The 14,885-nt window shown below is 44.8% G+C and overlaps 2 protein-coding genes across 3 annotated transcripts in view; one reads left to right on the forward strand and one right to left on the reverse strand.

Moving 5' to 3' along the window:
• Positions 1 to 10,284, forward strand: lamc2 (laminin, gamma 2). Its single transcript, XM_069511372.1, has 21 exons — positions 1 to 185; positions 1,302 to 1,478; positions 1,555 to 1,672; positions 2,748 to 2,866; positions 2,981 to 3,112; positions 3,380 to 3,569; positions 3,928 to 4,040; positions 4,119 to 4,523; positions 5,183 to 5,416; positions 5,989 to 6,125; positions 6,370 to 6,526; positions 6,907 to 7,112; positions 7,383 to 7,462; positions 7,550 to 7,687; positions 7,873 to 8,017; positions 8,133 to 8,282; positions 8,713 to 8,827; positions 8,903 to 9,099; positions 9,222 to 9,380; positions 9,458 to 9,557; positions 9,693 to 10,284. Exons 1-21 carry the CDS (start codon positions 107 to 109, stop codon positions 9,944 to 9,946), a joined length of 3,405 nt encoding a protein of 1,134 aa, XP_069367473.1. The 5' UTR covers positions 1 to 106; the 3' UTR covers positions 9,947 to 10,284.
• A 1,488-nt stretch (positions 10,285 to 11,772) lies between these two features.
• The window catches only part of nmnat2 (nicotinamide nucleotide adenylyltransferase 2), an 8,128-nt gene continuing 5,015 nt past the window's right edge, over positions 11,773 to 14,885 (reverse strand). For both annotated transcript variants that reach the window (XM_069511479.1, XM_069511478.1), the window contains 3 exons: positions 13,599 to 13,700; positions 13,450 to 13,517; positions 11,773 to 13,006 (listed from right to left, as the gene is read on the reverse strand). In XM_069511479.1, the coding sequence (XP_069367580.1) occupies positions 12,986 to 13,006; positions 13,450 to 13,517; positions 13,599 to 13,700 (191 nt within the window). In that variant the 3' untranslated portion in view covers positions 11,773 to 12,985. The remainder of the gene's footprint in view (positions 13,007 to 13,449; positions 13,518 to 13,598; positions 13,701 to 14,885) is intronic.

Genomic DNA, 14,885 nt, shown 5'->3' on the forward strand with positions numbered 1-14,885 from the left:
AGTGTGAGCCAGTATGTGCAGCCTGTTCAGACCTGCAGCAGCAGAGAAGTTAAAAGACGACTCTTTGAGGAGCTGGATGATTTTTGTCTGAACACATTTGATCAACATGTGGAGCAGCAGCTGGATTTTACTCTGCACGCTTTTATCTGCACTTTGTCTCGTCCAGGCCACAAACACGTTTTACTGTAAGTGTCAAACCTTCTTTACTTCTCTTTGCTTTGACTCTGATGTTTTAATCTGGAGGCTGAAGCAGCTCAGCATCTTTAAACTCTCTCACTCCTCTGCAGCTCATCTCATTTCTTTTGCTTTTGTCTTGTCTGTTCTCACTGCAGAACAAAACTAGAATCGTAAACTTCATCATCAACGACAAGAAACACAAAGTTTAGTTTATCAGGATGAAACAACTACACTTTATTCTCTTTAATCCATCCTCAGAGGGGTTAACTGAACTTTAAGAGTAAGAACTGATGTCAATACTGATGTATTAACTTTATATATATTAAAAAACACAGATTCTGCTGCTAATATTTGACATCATAACTGAAACCATTGTCCTGTGCGTGTTTCTCCACTAAATAGTCAAGTTTCAGTCTACATGAGGTCACTGTGACCTTTGACCTCTGAAATCTAATCAGTTCATCTGTGAGTCAAAGAGAAGTTTGTACCACATTTGAGAAGATTATCTCAAGGTGTTCTTGAGATAATGTGTTCACAAGAAAGGGATGGATGCACAACCCACTTCTGGCCACTGGGTGTCGCTCCATAAAAAGTGAGGATTAAGGGCCATGTTTAAGTTTCATTACCATTTACAGAACACATTGAATGATATTACATCACAGATATGTTTATTGTCAGTGCAACAAGATGTCATTTAATAAATAAACTGCACATATGATAAATAGAGCAGTGGTATTAACGTTATTGTTCTCTGAGGTTTCTAACACGTGACGGACGTGAAACTGGAAGAACACGAATCTCTCAGGATGAAGAAGAGGAGCCGAACACGTAGAAGACGAAGACGTCATAAATTAGATATCATAATACAGGGGTTTTCAAAGTGGGAGAATTAGCCCCCCATTGGAGAGCGCGTCCCACACTCTGAAAAGCCCTGTCATAATATATATAATATATTAAGATTTCCATCACGTTCCATCAAGTTGTCTAAAACCACGACACTGAGACGAACAGTAACTAAATTATACAATTTCAAATACAAAACAGCCTGAAGAGTGAGATTAGTTAAGAAAATGAATAAAAATTAAAAGATCAATAAAATACATTTTCTTCGTGTCGTCCGGCAGCAACAGTTCGATGCGAGTGCAATGGGAGATCTCAGTACTGCCTTCGAGACGCTCTGGGTTTACACTGCGTCGACTGTCAGGGAAACACTGAGGGACGCCACTGCCAGCACTGCAAGGCCGGCTTCTTCCTGGAGGGGGCGGCACTGAGCTGCACGCCTTGCCGCTGCAACACTACAGGTGAGAAAGCACCACACACTGTCCTCAGAGACTTCTTACAGGTGCTGGACGTCTCAAACTGTTGCTTGTCCTCCAGGGTCTGTCAGTGCTACATGTGACAGCAGGGGGCGCTGCAGCTGTAAAGAAGGCGTGTCAGGAGATAAATGCAACAGCTGTCCAGACGGACCAATCGGACCGAATGGCTGCTCGAAAAGGTAAACAACTCTCTTCATTCACACATTATAATTTTTCAAAAATCTTACAGGGATGATGTCAACTCAACTGTCGCTTCAACTCTTTTTACATCTTTGACTCAACTGTCGCTTCCTGTGCTTCTACTTTTATCACTGTGTCAACATCATTCATGTATTTTCACACTTTCACTTCACTGACATTAATTCTTGTTGAGCTTTCACTCAAACTGTCTCTTAACAGTTTTCATGACTGAAGTTTCATTGAATCTCAGATTTCTTCAGCTCCGCTCTCGCTGACACTTTAACTCCTCTCACTGTTATTTGCCTTTCTGTGTTTGAACTCCTCTTTCACTATGTTTCATCGGCTACAGCTCAACTAACACTTCAGCTCTTTCTTCTCATTTTTCTTCTTCCCACTGAAACGTTCTTCACTTTTAGATCAATACACTCTTCAGTTCCTCTCTGTTTGCATCTCATTTCAATCTTTCATTGTTTTCACTGCCTATCTTGGTGTACAGCTCAACAATCAGACTTTTGTTGTTTGCACTTGAATTGGCTCTTTCCCTGCAACTGACGCTTCAGTGCTTTCACTTTAATTCACATTTTAACTACAGTTACACACTTCACTTCCCATCAGCACTTTTACCTAACACATGTTCAATGTGCCCAGTTTCTCTTCACTCCGATCATTTCAACTCCTTTGTGTCTGTACTTTAAACGTATTCTTGTATTTGCACTTCTGCTGAATCTTTAACTCGTTTCACTGCTTGAATTCCCTCTGCCACTTTAGTTCCTTTCAACAACAGATGAACTCTTTCGTTCTCGCACCTTTAACGTCTTTCAGGGTTTAAATGTTATTGTTTTTTGTTCAGTACTTTTGTCTTATTTGTCATTTCAGCTTCGTTCAGTGTCGATCCTTCAAACTGCTCTGTGATTCCTTTCAGTCTTTGCACTTCAAATAAATGTTAACATGTTGGTTGAACTTCTTCCAGCGCTTCTGTTTCATCTTTCTCTTCCACTCCTTTCACTGCTTCAAATTGAACTTGTGGTTGTTCTTGTCCATCTCTGCCTCCTCGCGCCTCGTCGTGGTTCTCAGACGTCAGCTCAGAGAGGATTCTGGGAGTCGACAGACATGTTTCTGTTACGGCCACAGCAGCAGATGTTCTGCACAGTTCGGTTTCTCCGTCCACAACATCACGTCGACCTTTACCGACGGTAACCGCTCACCACTTCCCTTCACAATAAAAGACTAATGTTAGCTTCAGCAATTCATTGTGGGATTCATTTTTAAAACGAAAGCATCAGGAAGTGTGTGTCGTGTTGTTTAAGGTATGGAGGGTTGGACGGCAGCGACGACTCAGGGCCTCACCCCCGCAGATGTTCACTTCCGATGGTCCCCAACACACCTGGACCTGGAGGTCATCTCTAAAAACAGTCTGCCGGTCTACCTGTACGCCCCAGGTGAGAATAAGACCCGCCTCCCTGACCTTCCTTCTTCACCTTTCATGACTCACTCTCTGATTTCTTTATTTTCCTGTCTCCTCCCCCTCTCCTTCACCTCCTCACATTGTCTTATTGTCTTTCTTTCATTTATTTTCCCCTCCTCCTCTTTCTTCACTTTCCCCTTTTCTTCTTGCCTAAATCTTACTTTCCTCCTTTCCCCTCCGATCGTGTCTCTCTCTTCTATCTTTTCTTTCCTCACCAGGTGTTTCCTCTCCTCCTCCACAGCTCCTTACCTGGGGAACCAGTTGCTAAGTTATGGTCAGAACCTTTCCTTCTCTCTGCGTCTGGACCGTGGCACCCGACACCCGTCCACCGATGACGTGGTCCTTGAAGGTGGTGGTGTGAGAGTTTCGGCCTCGCTGGGCGACCTGCGATCCATCGTCCCCTGTGGAAAGAAAATCAACTACAGCTTCAGGTCAGTAATCTGATAGGCTCCACCCACCTGGTGCTCCTCCGTGGTTAAAAGACACACCTCCTGCCGTGACATCTGATCTCATCCTCGCTTCCACTTTAACATTTTTTCTTCACATTCCTGAAGTTGCAGAGCGAGTAGAAACAAATCTGCTGCTGAGACTCTGACAATAAGACACACCATTCACTGGGAACACAAACACATCGTATACATACAGTATATACACACACATGTATTTATATATATATATATCCAAGACTGTATATATATAGATATATATTTATATTATATACTATAAAGAGTGAGTCGGTTGCAGTTTGAGTTGTAAAGTGTGAAACTGTGTGTTCTGTCGGATGATCAGATTGGACGAGAAGCCCGGTAGCAGGTGGCGTCCTCAGATCTCCTCCTTCCAGTTCCAGAAGCTCCTGCAGAATCTCACCGCCGTCAAGATCCGGGCGACTTTTGGTGAAAACGGTCCGTTTATACTTCAGCAGCAATTTTCCTGAAACAGCAGCTGAGTGACCCTGGTGTTTAACTGTTGTGTCTTTTCAGGACGTGGTTACCTTGACAACGTTCAGTTAGTGTCAGCACGGCGTGACGTTGGCGTCCCGGCCCGCTGGGTCCACACCTGCAGCTGCCCCACAGGGTATGAGGGCGAGTTCTGCGAACGTTGCATGGCTGGTTTCAGGCGCAGCACCCCAGCAGATGGAGCCTTCAGCCCCTGCGAGCCCTGCAGCTGCAGAGGAGGCAGCTGTGACCCTCAGACCGGAGACTGTTACTCCGCTGATGAGACGCCCGGAGAGCAGAGCTGCTCTCAGGGGTCTTACCGGGACCCCTGGAAGAGCCCTGGGAGCCCCAACACCTGTGTGAAGTGTCCCTGTCCAGAGGGAGTGTCCTGCTCCCTGGCCACTGGTTCACTGCAGCCTCAGTGTGACAGCTGTCCGACCGGAACCACCGGTAAGACCCAGAGTCAGATGAAAACATTCGGCTCCTCTTTGGTCACTGTGATGTCACTGCAGGTGAAAATTGAGCCTGATTATTGACTAAGTGAATCTGAAATGAGGTAAAGTCTTTGAGGACAGAGGAAGAGGAAGGATGCAGCAGCAATGTTTGACATGTTATTCAATGAACACCAGCTTCCTGTGGGTGTTGGGTTTCAATGAGAGTCTGGACTGGGTGAGAACATCTTACCCGTCTGGTCCAGGTCCTTCAGAGGCTTGTGAAAACCAACTGTCATAGTAAGCAGCCAACAACCTCGTCAGGCCACCTATCCCAAGATTCACTGTGCGTCGGTGAGGAAGCTAACAAGCTATTCAGATGGTTAAGCTGCAGTTACTAAAAGTAGCTAATGATGCAATTGAGCAACAGCTGCTGATGTCAAGAGGAAGTCCTCTGTCGATCAAACATTTCAGCTGGGCCTCTGTGGACCTCTCAATCTACTTCGTAGACCAAGTCGAGGACACATGTGGTGTAACCAGGTGAAACAGAACAATGGATCAGATGTTCTGGGGAGACCTGAGCTCTATGTAATGAGCCAGCTGGAAATATAAAGTTATAATCATTCAAACTGAAATAAGATATTTAAACATGACGTTGTTTCTTCTGTCTGACTTCAGGTCCTCGCTGTGACGTCTGTCAGGAGGGTTTCTATGGCGACCCAGCAGGAGTCACCGGAGAGCGCCGCCCTTGCAGACCCTGTGACTGTAACAGCCACATTGACGTAAGCGTGGAAGGAAGCTGCGACCGCAGCAGCGGTGAGTGTCTGAGGTGTGTGAACAACACGAAGGGGCGGAGCTGCGAGGCCTGTGTGAGAGGATTCTACCGCAGCCGACTCACTGACGCCTGCAAACGTAAGAACCGAGTAACAGGAGGTGATGTCATTAACGCAGGACTCACAAGTTGTCAATGTGAACAGACGAGAGACGTCATTGTAATAACATTGTTGAGATCTTAAATAAACCAATGCTGTTGTTTGCAGTTACTAAAGTAACAAACCTTTAATATCCAGGTAACATCTGTGCTGCTAACGCCAGCGCTAGCAATCTTTTTGTTCCATTTTTAAATCATTATTAATTAAGAAATGTATACATTTGTAGGTCTCTCTCAGCTTGCCTGTGATTCGCAAGACATTCTGGGAAATTTCCATTTCCTAATTTCCTAACCCTAGGTTTGAAGTGAGGGTCTGAAAAATCTTCATTTCGAACGCTTGGCCCTTCCCCTCTGTCCCAAAAGGTCTTGGGAGGTATTGGGACAGCCTGCCCCTACACGTGAATGCGAAAAATGAATGGGAAGGGCTAAGGGGTGAAATGGGATTGGGCCTTACTGAGAAACAGCGCCCTCTGCAGCCTGAGTTTTACTGTGTAATGAATGAAGCTCCGTGGGTTTTTAATAGTGTAAATGTTTCTGACGCTTGTTCTCACAGCGTGTGACTGTGACCTTCAAGGCTCTGAGTCCAGACAGTGTGACGACACCGGCCGCTGTCGCTGCAGACCAGACTTCGAGGGCCTGAGGTGTCAACGCTCCCACTGCCCCCGATGTTTCAGCCCCATCAAGACACAGGTGACGACCACAAGACGCCACGAGTCAGCAAATGTTGAAGTGACTCATCGTTCACATCAGTGTTAACCACAGTTCAAATCAGCTGCAAGAGACAAAACAACAAGAACATAAGAAAATATAAAAATGATTGAGTGACTTTTGAGATGATTTAACAGATGGTGAAGTTTCATGTCGGAGAATTTGGAATTTTCAAAGAACGTCTGTGTGTCACAGTTTAAAGTCTGAACGTGTTTCCTGTGCTCAGGTGGACGTTTACGCCGCCAGACTGAAGGAGCTGGAGACTCGACTCTCACACATGGATGGAGGTTTGACTCTGGCCAACAGCGCCACCATGGAGGCCGCTCTGAGAACTGCTGAGCACCTGGTTGAAGACTTGCAAGACGACACAGAGGAACTGACAGGTGAGAGGATGTCGCTGCATTCATTGATTTCAAATCAGAGTTTTATAGCAGCATCTAGTGGACACGGGAAGAACTACAGCTTTCCAAGTGCTCATGGGTATTTTTAAAACGAAAAAAGTAAAAAAGTATAAAAGTATCATTGTACTGTTTTTTCAATATTTTTTGGGCTGCCTGACTCTAAAGTTGTGGTTATATCGCCACCTGTTGGCTTGACATGCTCCTTAAAACATGTTTTTGAATTTTTTGGGAGTTAAAAAGTGTAATTGGACAACGTGTTCCACAAAAAGTTATTTTCTGTTTGAGAGAAGTTGTGGAGAAAGTTTTCAGAAGTTCAAATCGATATCATGACCTGATTATTCCACATCTCCTGTGTCCAATAGAAATGGAGAAGAGGCTGCAGGGCCGTCTGTCGTCCATCAGCAGGAGTCAGCTGGTCGAGGGTCAGAACATCCAAAACATCGGCGACACGGTCGACGACATCAAACAACAACAGAGGAAGTACAAGACGGAGGTGGAGGACGTGCAGACTTTGATGACCGCGATGAAACGCAAACTGGAGGAGGCCAAGACCAACCTCCGATCAGCTGTAAGACTTTCGACCAATCAGCTGTCAGACTTTAGACCAACCTCCGATCAGCTGGTTAATCAATTCAATCAATCACAGTCAATTCAGCGGCTTTTATTTTGGAAGAACAGGTAGTTGATCTTATAGTTTAGAGATTTAAAAGTATTAAGATTAAAATATATAAGCATAGGTTTATAGATATTGTTTATATGTCCAGTATAATAAGTGAATATAAAGATGTTGAGACTTTGGTGTTTGTTGCTGTGACGAATCCTGTTTCTCTCCTGGCAGGAACTTCCTGTCGGAGACGCTCCCCTGGGTTCAAACACCCTGTCATCGTTGGTGCAAACTGCGACCAGCCTCGCAGATAAGTGAGTCCATGATTCTGATATGTAATCATTAAACATACCAAAGTGTCCGATATTCTCCACTGACCCGTCTCTCTGTCCATCCCTCAGACACCAGACGAAGGCCACAGCCGTGGACGAGACCGCCAGCAAAGCTCTGAGCGACTCGGAGAAGAGTCTGGCTCTGGTCCGAACTCTCATGAACAAAGAGAATAAAGTTAAAGAGCTGATTGGAGATCTGAAAACAACGTGAGTTGCTTCTGTTTGCTCAAACTTCTCCTCCAAAGAGTCTCTCTCTTCCTGTTTCACGAGACAACAGACATGAAGATCATCCAATCACAGCGCTTCAAACACGGAGGACCAGACACTCTGATGTTGTGAGTTTCCTCAGGACGCTACACGATATTAAAAATACTTTGTCCATTTGTGTTCAGGTTTGATCAGTCTTCGGCTAGGGTGAAGGGTCTGGAGGACCACGCCATCCGTTTGAGTGGCGAGGCTAAAGATGAGAGCAAGATGGCGGATGGAATGTTGAAAAACATCGCAAACATGGAGCGCAACATCCCGACGTCCCTGAAAGTAACAGCTGCTGTTAGATGTCGAAAACAGTTCACTCTCAGAAAACTGATCTTAGAAAACATCCTACTTGAAATCTCCTTTGTTTAACGCCTCCCCTATTTCCCATGATGCTCAGGGGGAGATTGATGCCATGGTTTCCAAGTTGGATGACCTGAAAGGTCAGGTGGAGGAGAACATCTCAGGCTTCGAGGCGTTGCAGGACGGCGTGCAGCGAGACAAAGCCGCCACCCAGAACCTGCTGGCCAGGGGGAAGTCTGCTCAGCAGGTACTGACACAAACATCAGGAAACATCTGCACAAACATCTGCACAAACATCTGCACAAACATCTGCACAAACATCTGCACAAACATCTGCACCTAGGATTCTGACACGCCTCCAAACAGATGAAGAGTGTCAGGGTCTGCTGTGATTGGTCAATCTCTTCCAGCACCTGAAGGAAAAGTTGTTTTCTCCTTAAGGTCGCGTTCACTTTCAAAATGTTTCTGTTTAAACGATAACGTTAAAATGTTAAAGTGTCGACAAACATCCAGTGTGCTCTTGCACAGACTCTTTGTGAGGACGTTTGTCTGGTCCTCACTGTCTGACCCACCGTTAATGGACCTGGTTTGAGGTTAGGGAATGTATGATGCCAACGAGTGTCCTCACTAAGATAGAAGTACAAACAATGTGTGTGTGTGTGTGTGTGCGTGTTCAGGGCTTCAACGGGCTTCTGGACCGAGTCAACGTTGCGAAGGCCGACACTGAAGCTGCTCTGGGACGAATCGGCAGCAACACCAACGAGCTGGACGACGCCCTCAATGCGCTGAAAGGTACAGACACACTTCGTGAAAACATTCCTCCACAAACGAAACATCGGACTGAACGCGACTCCTCCTTCTCCTCAGGGTTCGACAAGCAGATTGACAGTGGTCGAGCTCAGGCCAAATCCGCCATCAGGCGTCTTCCTGGGATCAACGCCACCATCCAGCAGGCCGTTAGCAACAATGTGGAGACGCTGTCTGTCCTCGGAGACGTGTCTGAAGATTACAACAGCGCTCTGGGAACCGTGGATGAGCTGCAGGGCCTGGTCAGCAGTGTGGAGGTGAAAACACATGTGTAGCCTAGCTTAGCACAAAAACAACCGTTAGCTTAGCTCCATGTCTGTGTCACGTGTTCCGGTGTTGGACTTCTGCTTCATCCTGAAGTTTCCTTTGTATTCTACAGGGAATGTTCGGGTCGATGCCGTCTAATGTCGGCCTGCTGAGTGACGCCACCAAACTGAGCAGCGAGGCGGAGGACCTGAAGACGAAGGCGCGCGACTTGACGAGAGACGTGAAGGTTGAGCTGGATGACGCCAGGAATCTGGAGGCTGAAGCAGAGCAGGTAACGCGTCCACATGGAGGCGAGCTGACTCACCGATCGACGCACAGAGAGTAACCGTGTAAATGTGTCCTGTGCAGGCTGCCATAGGAGCAGATGCCGCTTTCAGCAATGCCGGACGGACCAGAGACGCCGTGGGTAAAACACTCAGAGATATCAGCCGCCTGCTGGACAACATGAGTAAGTTCAAGGTTTGCGATCGGGGGGGAGAGGAGTTAACATTTGTCGTTTTCTAACTGATTCAAACATCACAGGAGGTAAAGGTCAAAGGTCAAACATTCTTCACTCCAGTAAAAGTCTCCTCCTCCTCCTCAGACCAGCCCGGGACGGTGGATGAAAGTCGCCTGAAGCAGCTGGAGGCGTCTCTGGCCGACGCTCAGAGAGACGTGGAGGCTCATCTGAGGCCTCGCTTCAGGGACATGGAGCAGCAGGAGGACGCACTGCGTCGCCGGCTGACCACCATCAACCTGGACATCGACACCATCCAGAGAGACATCAAAAACCTGGAGGAAATCCTGTCTAAAATCCCCCCCGGCTGCTTTAACAGCCCCCCCATCGAGGAGGCCTGAGGCTTGTGATTGGTCCATAAACAGTTACATCACCACAGGGTCCTGGTGAACGAGTCCTCGTGAAATATAAAACAGTATAAACATAAAAAATGTTTTTTTTCAGAAGCAGAAAAAACTTGTTTTGATTTTGCACTTATCAACAGATTGTTCCTCTTTAATGAAAACGATACAACAGATTAAAATATATTTTTCTGTTTGTAATTTCGACCTGTATTTTTCTGACGTCTGAATGTTTGATATTTATATCTGTACATATACTTTTTGACTCTTTCACATTTCACAGTTTTTATTTGCACAAATATTTAAATGACTTTTTTCTTTTCACATTAAAACTTTAATCAAATCAAAATGTTTCTTCATTTCTGCCCAAAATGTTTTTAACGCTCTGAAAGAATGAAAATAAAAATAGTAAAAGCAGAAACAAATAATTAGACAATGTGTCAGAAAGAAAAGGTTTTTATTTCCAAACATTATAAATGAATGAACAAAGCCGTGTCAGGACACCGTCACAAGTGTGACAGGAAGTTTGTCTTTTGAATGGTTTAGTGCTGAGTTCTTTCCTCAGCCGCTGCCACCAGGCGGCTCGGTGCAGCGTCCTGCTGCAAGCACTCTTCAGGTGAGGGGGGGGCGGGGCTTAGAGGACAAAGGAGGTGAATTGTTTGGGGAGACAGGAGTTTGGAGTGAGGAGGAACAGGGAGAAGACAGGAGCTGGTTTTCTGCATTTTGATACCTTACCCAGTGGAAGAAAAGAACACAGAGTGAGTGAAGGACCAGGTCCGCAGAAGTTCTTCTCAACTCGACTCCTGGTGAGTTCTGTTTTTGGCTTTTTGTTTTTGCAGTGCGTTGTGTTCCCGGATGTGTTTCTGCATTTTGAAGGAAGGACCTTCACTGATTTCTTCTTTCTGTTGGTGGACATTTTGTGGACTGAGCAAACTGCCTAAGGAGTTGACCTTGTGGACATTTAAGTGGACATTCATTGTTTTCTGTGACTTAAGTTTGGGGGAGGGTTCTTGATAAATTGGAGTTCCTGTTACTAGTGAGCTGGGTTCAAAGTCCCCTGACACCAAAACTTTCTCTCTTGTTGATTTATGATGAAATGAGATCGAGTCACACTCATCTACTGGATCGATGCAGCGAGACGTCATTGTTTGGTTCCGACTCTGTGACGTCTCAGACACACCAGATTGTGACGGGGGGTTTACTGGGACAAACCTCTGAAAGACAGTTTGACATGGGGTCTCATTGGGGGGTTCTGACCGTGGTCTCCTAGTGGGTTATATACAATGAGCATGCAGGGTAAGCATCGCGGCTGCAGCACCTCCTGCTGACAAGGAGTGTAACTACAAGTGGAAAAAGTTTTCTTTCATGTAATTTTCTTTAGAAACATTTTGAGAGCAGCGTAAAAAGATTTATAAAAGATTTGATTTGATTTTTAGAACCATGATGTTCTGATGCAGCAACGTAGATATGAAGAACACACAGGAAGTCTGTGTTTATTGTCTGTCATTCAAAATAATACTGAAATCACAATATTGTGCTGTTGAATTTATTCTACGTCATTATATGATCTGTCCCTGTATCACACCTCCTACCTGTAGGGGGAGCCCCGAGTGGACTGAGGGCAAATCTGACATTGTGTTGATTTAACAATCAAAGATCAAAGTCTGACCTCTGACCCTGAAAACGCACGCACACACGCACACACACACACATACAGACACACACACACACATACACACAGACATACTCACACTCACTCACACTCACACACACTCACACACAGACAGACACACACACACACTCACACACACTGAGCATTGACAGAGTGAATAGAAAATGTGGGTGCAGATGATTCCCACAGTTTATTGTCAGAGTTATTTTGACTTGTTTTGAAACACGATCACGACAGAGTGATTTTAACTTCATGCTAGAACCAGACTCTACGCATGCAGGCTAACAGAGCGAGTGACGAGGAACACACTCACAACAACGACAACAGCAACAACCCTGCTGCTGAGGATTAGGTTTAGAAAAGTTCCCTTCTTCATCTTCATCTTCATCATGGAAACATCTGTTGAATGTTTGACTCAGTGTTCGTGGGTTCGGTTTGTTTCGCCGCTCACTCGACCGCTAGCGGAGCCTGAAGCAGCTGCACTGTTGCTATGGTTACCTTTGGTTTAGCACATGCTGAGCTCTGATTAAGCGACGTTTGAAACTGCTGTTGACACGTGTACAGGTGAGATGTCCGAAAAAAACCAAACCCACGGGCTTCATGCAGGAAGACGTGAAGTTTACGTTGAGTCACATTCGACACCTGAGATGTTAATTATCTCCTCTGTCTGTGTTTGGTCTCCACCGCGTCCTGAGGGAAACATCTGGCTCCACATGTTCACCAGCTGCTCTCTGACTGACACTGTTCACAGATGTTTACAGATGTCGGATCAGTGAACAGATAATCGACCTTAAACTCACAGGTTCGGAAAAGAGACGTCAAAAGAAAGAAAAGCACAAGTTTGTGAGCGTGATGAAAACGTGGTGACGGAGAGACATCTGTGTCTTGAGTGAAGCTGACGTCCCCTCCTGGTGAACATGTGAATGACTCCTCCCCCCTCAGGTCAGAGTTGTTGTTTCTTTGTTAACAAACTTTTTTCAACTTTTAAATTTTCAACGTATCAAGTTTGGCTTCTTTCATTTTTTTACTTCTGAGTTGTTCTTGCATGAAGCTCGTCGGCCTTGATCCAGTCGATAAGATACAGTCTTATCCGTTAACATTTCCAGTGACATAACGCTGTAATTACCACAACCTCCACCCCTATATACACACATATATACATATATATATATATATATATATATACTGTATATATATAGCTTGTAGATGGATGGACCCCCCCCCCACACACACACACACACACACTCTCTCTCTTCATGTTGTCATGCAGTTCAGGTCGGTGTCTCTATCCCGAGGCGGTGATGTACAGCTGACTCTGCAGGATGTAGTCGATGACGGGCTGAGTCAGATAATCCACGACGTGTCCGTCACCGTGCTGCAGCGCCAGTCTGTGGGGGAGGAGTCATGTTATACTTGACATCACTGTGTCTACACTTAAACCTGAAAACACACATCACATGACCATTAACATACACTGATCATGTGATGAAAACAGGAAGTAGGTTGTCGTCTCTGCAGTTGGTTGCTAAGTTACAGAAAATCCTCTGAAGGAGGATCTGCATCGTTTTCTAAAGTCTCAGTTTGTGTTCAGACTAAAACACAAAACCAGAGTTTTCAAACTGAAACCAGATCAGTTCACACACGTCTCTGATCCAGAGGCTGGAAACTCCGCCAGGTGTAACCATAGCAACAGGGAAACAACCTTGAGTTCTGGTGAATGAAAACCAAGTTTTATATTTAAATAACGTCTTTGTCTCCTAAAGGGAACTGTTGGACAAATGTAGTGGAGTAAGAGTACTCAGTTACTCCACAGTGTGAGTGTAATCTCTACCTGCTCTTGGTGGAGCTGACGATGGACAGCGGGTGGTTCATGTCGTCCTTCACCACGATGATGTTGTCCTGAAACCAGAGCAGCACAAAGATGAGACAACGGAGGAGGAACAGCTCCCCCTTCAGGCTGAACCCTGCTCCTGCTCCCACCTTGTATCTGCGGAGAACAGACGAGTGGTTCATTATCCTCTCGGTGTCGGCTCCGTCGCGAGGAACCACCACGATCCCAAAGTCGCCTACGATCACCTCCATCTGAAACCACAGATTCACCAGCTTCACTAAACAGCCAGCAGGGGGCGACACTCGGCCGACCACATGAGGTACTTAATTAAGAGATAATTACTCATCACATCAAAACAACTTTCTTTCAGCACAATTTACAAACCGTCATTAATGCTTCATTAAAAACCAGGTCCTTTACTGATCAGTTATTAGTTATTAATGATTAATCAATAAGATCAAGCTGTGTGTCAGGGAGACGTCTCTGACAGTTTGACCCTCGTCTCACTTCTTATTTAAAATCATGTTTGTAACTAACTTTCTAACTAATAATGAGCTGATCTGTAAAACAAGAGTAAACCATTGATGAACCATTCAGAAAGTTATTCATTTTAAATTGTGCCTGATAAGAAAGTGTTTCTACAGAGGCTCCGAGAGACAGATATTTTCTGACCAGGATCATAAAGTTTTTCTTTCACCTGGGAAAAACAATGTTTGTTGTTGTAATGCTCATTTTGGACTCTAGAGGCTGAAGTGCAACACGACTGCACAATAAATCAAAACACTTTTTGTTCCAGACGAAGGTTCAAGTTTTATAAACGTATTTAGCAGGTGGTGCTGGATCAATGGATTCATAATATTTTATTATTACTTTCACTTTAGTATCATTTATTCATAATATTCCTAATACATATATATTCTTCTTTTAATAACTTTTTATCTCTGCCTAATAAACATATTAAAATAAATTGACCGCTGACGTGTTCTTTCACCTCTCGGGGCTTCTGTACTTTGACGAGGCAGTGAAACGGTGGAACAGTGGAGCGCTCCGTGTTCTGCATGTTTGTTGTTGACACAGGAAAGTTTCAAGAGCATCGGCATCATACTGTGATTTAAAAACATCAACTTATAGATGATGCTTGACGTCACAGAAAAGACTGGACTATGTATTTTATATTTAATTTATATATATGTATAAATATATCACAGTACATCGAGTCATTAAAACAAACTGATCTGATAAAATATTTTTATTTACTTCAGTAAATATTGAGTTGTACTTTTCTTCTGTGGTCACAGTAATAGTAATAGTGCGGTGTCGCAGTGGCTTGTTCTTCAGTTATTAATGTGACTGAGCAAAATTTGTTTCCTGCGTCAACGACATCAAAATGACATCACGGTGAGGTGAGATCTGAGGGGTGGGGCTACAAACTGGGT

The sequence above is a fragment of the Paralichthys olivaceus genome, chromosome 16 (genome assembly GCF_024713975.1).
Source record: "Paralichthys olivaceus isolate ysfri-2021 chromosome 16, ASM2471397v2, whole genome shotgun sequence".
Classification (NCBI taxonomy): Eukaryota; Metazoa; Chordata; class Actinopteri; order Pleuronectiformes; family Paralichthyidae; genus Paralichthys; species Paralichthys olivaceus.